At 42.8% G+C, this 6,669-nt stretch overlaps 1 protein-coding gene across 1 annotated transcript; it reads right to left on the reverse strand.

Moving 5' to 3' along the window:
• Nucleotides 1–1,883: 1,883 nt before the first annotated feature.
• Nucleotides 1,884–6,354, reverse strand: LOC146612585 (synapse differentiation-inducing gene protein 1-like). Its single transcript, XM_085343275.1, has 3 exons — nt 5,932–6,354; nt 3,045–3,182; nt 1,884–2,042 (listed from the first exon to the last, which is right to left on the reverse strand). The coding sequence occupies exons 1-3, from the start codon at nt 6,352–6,354 to the stop codon at nt 1,884–1,886; spliced, it is 720 nt and encodes a 239-aa protein (XP_085199401.1).
• Between the last annotated feature and the right edge of the window lie 315 nt (nt 6,355–6,669).

A 6,669-nucleotide genomic window follows, 5' to 3' on the forward strand; every position in this document is an offset into this window, starting at 1 on the left:
TGTAAAACACTGTCATGGTTTGGGGCTGCATTTCAATCAGTGACGCTGAACATCTTGTCAAAATTGATGGAAAATTGATGGCCTCCCCACAGCCTGATCTCAACATTATTGAAGCAGTGTGGGATCATATTGACAAAGAAGAGCTTTAAATGTCGTTCAAGAAGCCTGGAGATCTGTTTCTGAAGACTTCATAGAGTTCAGGCTGCCTTACATGCTGTGATTCAAGACTTTTGCGTAGTGTTGTAGGTTTTGATGCAAAATTTTTCACTATGACTAGCTTGGATGTTTGAGCCATTTTACCATTACATTTTTCCAACCAATAGTTTTGTCTGTTTGTTGATTACATTGAGGTAGCCGTCAGCTCACAGGGGTAAGGCAGGTCATCTAATCAGAAGATTGGTGGTTTGATCCATGGCCGCTCCAGTCTCCAGTTTCTCTCTGATGCATACATTAGGGTGTGAATGTTAGATAGAAAGAACAAGTGCTTGGATGAATGCGTTAACGAGGCATGTTGTATAAAACGCTTTGAGAACACAGCTAGAGTAGATAAGCGGTGTAAGAATGAGTCCATTTACCAACCATAGCTATTGCTAATCTTTCATCAGTTTAGTTATTAGTTTAAGCTTTGCTTATCAATCACCTTTCGTCAACAGCTATGTCAAATGTAGCTTAAGTAGTTTAAGTCTTTATTGTTCACTGCTAACTATTTTAGCCCAACTAACTGCTGCAACTTTCCATCATTCAATACTTTTAGCTAACCCCTTTAGCCATTTAGCTGTTCAGCTGTAGTGCAAGACTCTCCCCTCAGTCCATTCTGTCTCTGAAACAAACCATTTTAGTTCCCTTCCAGTTAAACCAACTTTGTCGTGATTGGCTGCCCATCATAAACAGTGTGTCTGAACAGCAGGTGCTGTGTTCACATCTAGAAACAGAAATCAAGCAGCTGAGACAGTCTAAGCTAACTCTGAGCTTTTGGTCCACTGGGATTTTGTACATAAACACATCCCTTAATATGTGAAACTTTGTGTTGTGAATGGGGTTTTTAATTTTGTTTTTTTTAAATCAAATTATAATCTGGAGTTCAGTTAATTACTTGCTTTTTTCCTAGCCCCATGCCAGTGCAGAACTATCCCTGCTCTGAGGCGCACCTGTCAAAGAAAATTGAATAAGGGAATATGAGACATTAGAGTGTTTAATTATTCATGCCAAATATATTTATTGACTAAATTTACAGTTCACAATAGACACTAATAAATTTCTAGTCCACTGCTTGGCATCTTTGTGTACACTTGACACATTTGTTGTCTTTCTGTCAGGGGTCCACTTATCACGTCTTACTAACTGGATCCCTTTCGAGTATTCCTTAAATGAACAATCACCCAGAAATCCATTGGCTGACTGTTTTTCCAAGAAATTCATTTACAAAGAGAATAATACACAATCTGCAACAGTAAGGACAGATAGTACACTGAATGTAAAGGTCAAATAAAAATGCTGTAAATGATTAATGTGATAAAAGGTAGGTAGTGTCATACTCTATGAGTTCATTTTTTTCTTAGATAAGTGTAGCACAGTCTTTGTGGAAGAGTAGTCATCTTTCTCAGCACTGTCTTTTTGTGTTTTTATAGAGGGATCGGGAGTGTTGCATTCCAAAAATAAAGATTCAATCCAGATCAATATGCTGTCCAAGTAATACTCCATCCACACATATTTTCTTCTCTTGCTCTCCTTCTGTTCTTTCTCTTCATATAGCTTCTGCTTTTGCAGAGAGCCAGCTTCGACAATGACGCACACCTTCAGGAGAGGCAAATATCTGTCCACCCTTTCCCTTCCTTTCATCTTTATGTCTACCGTCTCCACCCTCCAAGCATGTGGTCCTAGTGCTATACATGTCCAGGCTTGGACAGGTAGGCTATGAGGGCCACAACCACCCCCACATACATCCCTGTTCCAATGGTAATGGAAAGTGCAGCCAGGAATAGGGCTCTTCTGGAGCTCATCCCTGCTCTGGAGAAGTCTCCCTTTGCAACGGCCTTGCCAGTCTGACAAAACAAAGCAGAGAGTGAAATGAGCTGGTGTGTTACTCATCAGCACCGAGTGTCTGAGTAGGTGTAAAGCCACAGTTAAAAGAGAGAAAACAAGAAATGCTCTCAGGGAGCCATTAGTTACCATGGCAATTAGGTCATTATCCCTCTGACAGTGACAAATGTGTTGTTTGGGTGTTTTGGTTTCCTATCAAAAATGAGGCTGGCCTTTATTTATTCTTTTGACACATTATTTTCTGTTCTGCTATAATTGTCTCTGCAATTATTGTGTTTCAAAACTACAGAGAAACACTGTGCTGCGTTTGAGGTGAGAAGGCTTGAAGCTAATGGTTTTTTAGACCAGCAGGATGCTAACCATAAGACCAACCAAAGGTGCTGCTATAATTGCAAATGAGTTCTCAGCTATGAGCAAAACAAGTTAAAAAACAATATAATGGCAGTCGGTCGCTCACACAGGAGCGCACTGTGAACCAAAACCTTAGAGTTAATGGTTTCCCAAAGTGAACACAGGTGACTGACAAGTGGGCCGAATCTGTTTAATTTACATAGCCAATCATCTGAAACAACTGCAAGGAGGGTCACAGGGTGGAAAATGGGCTGCGGCTGCACTTGTCTGAACGCTTGTGCTCACTGACCTTAAATAGAATGCAGTGTAATGTTGGTTTTTTTTTGTGTTTTTTTTCTAAATTTATTTTTTGGGTTTTTGTGTGTGTGTGTGTGTGTGTGTGTGTGTGTGTGTGTGTGTGTGTGTGTGTGTGTGTGTGTGTGTGTGTGGGCAGAAACTGGTTTTCTGCAGTGTTTTGTCTATTGTAGACCTGGTAGGGGGAGAATTTGGGTTGGGGGGTTGGAGGGTATAATGGACATACCACTGTTCTGAAATCAAGATGGACTTAGCTGTTGCTAACTTTGTATGTCATTGTTGAAATTAATAAAACAAAGTTGAAATAGAATGCAGTGTAATAAGAGTTGATGACATCCTTGAGATCTCTGGGCCTTTACCTTGTGAGAGTAGTAAAAGGCAACGATGCCCAAGGGCCAGAAGCAGCAGAGCATGGAGAAGATGGCGAGGCCCAAGTAGTCCCGAGGGGGCAGCACAATGAAGTTGTCCTCACTCTCACTGTCACTGGAGCTGTCACTCTGGAAGACGTTGATTTTATACAGAAAAATTAAAAGTCAGAAAAAGAACGGATGTGGAACCTTATATATAAACATAATAACAGAGTATGGCTGACGTATAAAAAGCCAGGTGTACTTTGGACAGCTTTATGGTGTCGTAGCTTGACATCTCATGCTCCCTCTCTACTGTATCTAACCTTTTCTACAACCGCCCAGGACAGGATGTGCTCAGTCAGCCAGAGAGGATTTGGTGCCTCTGTCAACACACATGAGCGGTCTGACAGATAACACAGGATTAACGGATTGTTCCATCATTGCAAGGTGACAGGACAGAGCGTCATTTATGTGCTAAATTGCTTTTACACTCTGAGAGACCTCCACCATCTTTCCTTAATGCACCAGGCATCTTATGAGGTGTACAACAGGAGCCTGTTGAACGCATCGTACCTTGAAAGTCAGGGCCACGGGAGCTAATGAGTGATAGATCTGAATGCCACTTAGGCCACATGGGCACACCGAGCCTGCAGCAACGATGGCAATGTGACTACTACACAGGTGACCTTTAAGAGAAGGTGGCCTTACTTCTCTTAGCTGTCCCAGACATGGAGAGGATGTTTGTCTAAATAAACAGCCCCCACAGGAGCAAGGTTTCATTTGTTAGTCTTCCTGCCTTCGGATCAATCAAAGCAGGGAAAAAGAAAAGTGCAAAAACAGAAATCGATGTGTAAGGCGGGAACTGAACCGACCATTTTAGAGGTAATTAAGGAACAGGCAGTGAGGCAAGCAAGAGAAAAAGGAACCATACTTGTAAATAGCCACATTTCACAGAATATTCTAAACTATTTTCTAGCGTCTGATCGCATCCGAATTAACCAAAACACTGGATGCAATGTAATAACTTTGAGCTATATTCAGAGGATTTCCGCTCAGAAACCTTATTTAGAGGTCAGCGGGGGGTCCAAAGAGTTTACAAACAAATACCTTTGCCAAGAAAGAGATTACGAAGCTCTCTCTTATCTGCTTTATGAACACTGTCCACCTAGACAGACGGGTACGATCTATCAAAACAGCAGCTGGTAGTAACTGCATAATCTGACATCACATGAATAAACTGGTGAGTACAAACAGCAGTAATCTCCTTTTATCTCCGTAGCAAGAACTGATAACAGTTCTGAGTGACTGCTGCATTCAGTCTTACTGACAGCTTGCCTGACACAGAGTCCGGTCGGCTGGGAACACGCTCCCAGTCTGGTCTGCCAGTATAACGGATGGGGGTCCGCCGAGGCTCAGTGCCTTTAACAGCCCTGTCACAGCTCTCTCCTAGTCCTTGTTAATGTCTGAAGGGGACAGACGACTCACCCCGGGGCGCGCACACACACACACATATGCACGTATCTGTGCACCTAGTTAGCAGGGGCAATCACAGTGGCATCATGCACAGGGTCTTGTTACTTTGTTACCTGCAATTTATTTTGTCTGTATCACCCAAATGTCAAACATCACCTGCCAGAGACTTGGTCTACGTTTTCCCCCCCCTCTCTGTTGCTGATTGTACACAAGGCCTGCAGCAACATGCAACTGTGAAGGGAAAATGTGTAAACACAGCTGCCACAGACAATATATGGGTAATTTTGGAACTATATGGACCTTCCCCAGCTGCTGCTCTGTTTCTCTTATTTATATTCCCATAGCTGTAAAAATCCTCTTAATCACAGTTTCTCTGAGTCGGCATGACTCGAATATTAGCGCTGCGGCACACGGATGCACGCACAAACACAAAGGCAGGAGGAGAAAGTAAAGAAATGTAGGTGCAAAAGGTCTCATATTCCATTTGGAAAGCCAGCTTTTTATCAGAGCACTGTTAATCACATTCATTTGCGCTTTTGAATTGACATGGAATAACTTTGGCTCCGGGCTCACCTGCTCTGACGGCCATGAATCAGCACAGCCTCGCTTAACACCGTTAAAGCACGACATTACTTACGGCATTAATGGCAGTTGCTGCTATGTCTCAATCTATCTGCCAGGCCTCCGAGTGACAGGAGCTGGCGTGATCATCAGCTCGGTAAGGGTGCTATACTTCTTCCTCTGCCAGCTCAGAGCCCTGAGTACTTCACAAGCCTCCCTGGGTGAAATTAGATTTTCACCACTTCTGAAAAGACTTTGCTCTTTTTTGCTGTCATGTTATCTTTTTTGTGACTATATTAACCCCAAAAAAGAGGGGAAAAATTGCGAAATAGATAAAAATCAGATGTGTCATTTTCTTGGAATGTAATTATAAGACAAAAGCGAACAATTACCCCGCACCGCATTTCAAAGAGTCACAAGCAGATTGACCATTTGCAGAAAAGAGTGAGAAATGCGCGTGAATCACGCCGACAATCTAATAGAACAGCAAATGAAATAATAAGCATCACTACAGCACCGTGACTCATTTTCTGCTGAAAGCTGGCCCTGACAGTTACAAGCAAGTGTTGAAACGCATTTAATTTCATATAGTGACTCAATATTCAATTACTCTGTCAACACTGCCAAACGGTTCTTGCTTCGGTCTGCTGCTTATGCATGTATGGCTACAGTAATCATTCCTGTATGCCTTGTATAAAAAATGAAGAATTATAAGTTTATTATTTCTCTAATAACTTAATAACACAGACTTCCTCATGTTGCATCAGATGCTTGGAGCTATGGATAACATGCCTATAAAGCATGGTGCCCTGCCATTTATGCAGACGACATATTCATGTTTTCCTTTCATGTGACCTCTGACCTCATACTCAGGACCTTGCTGCTCCTCCTCCACCTCATAGGATACCGTCTGTATCTTGGCATCCTTCTCCTCTTGCGCGCTATCCACTGTGTTTTCCGTGGAAACGCCATCTGACGCCTTACTCTCTGTGAAAGTGGTTTCAAAGCTCTCGCTTTTCGAGTCCTTGCTATGAAGGCTGATGTCGTCCTTGCACAGGATGAAGCTGGGCCTGTAGAAGGCCTCCACTGCCAAATGGAGAGAGGTGGCATCCAAGAATTGCTGAGCCTTATGTTTGCCATTGGCCCCAGTGCAGTAGTAGCCAATTAGGCTGTCCTGATAAGGCTGGCTCGGGTAGTCACACTGGTAGCCCTGGTAGTCGTTAGGAACTGCATGACTGCTGGTTTTGTCCAGCAGGGGGTTCTGGAGCTCGCTGAGGCTCTCCATGAGGGCTGGTTCAAACGTCTTGTGGATCAAAGGATGGAGTCCAGAGAATATCGGGCAGTCTGGCAGCTGAAAAAAAAGTCATCTAGTTAATAAAACCTGAAACATAAAGAAAGAAGTCAAGTCTAATCACAGCACATTCTAGGGAATATAGAGTTAATCTAGGTGTGGTATAGGTCTCCAGTTTGATCTAAGCATGAAAATGTGCCCTCTAGAACAGATTTCTAATGCAGGAAATATTTCATCTTGTTTGACAATCAGGATCCCTCTCCTAAGCTCTCACCAGTCTGAGCCATAAAAATCACCATCTGGTGTATG

The sequence above is a fragment of the Diplotaxodon limnothrissa genome, linkage group LG19 (genome assembly GCF_057381915.1).
Source record: "Diplotaxodon limnothrissa isolate DT_005_m linkage group LG19, D_limnothrissa_male_GT1.1, whole genome shotgun sequence".
Classification (NCBI taxonomy): Eukaryota; Metazoa; Chordata; class Actinopteri; order Cichliformes; family Cichlidae; genus Diplotaxodon; species Diplotaxodon limnothrissa.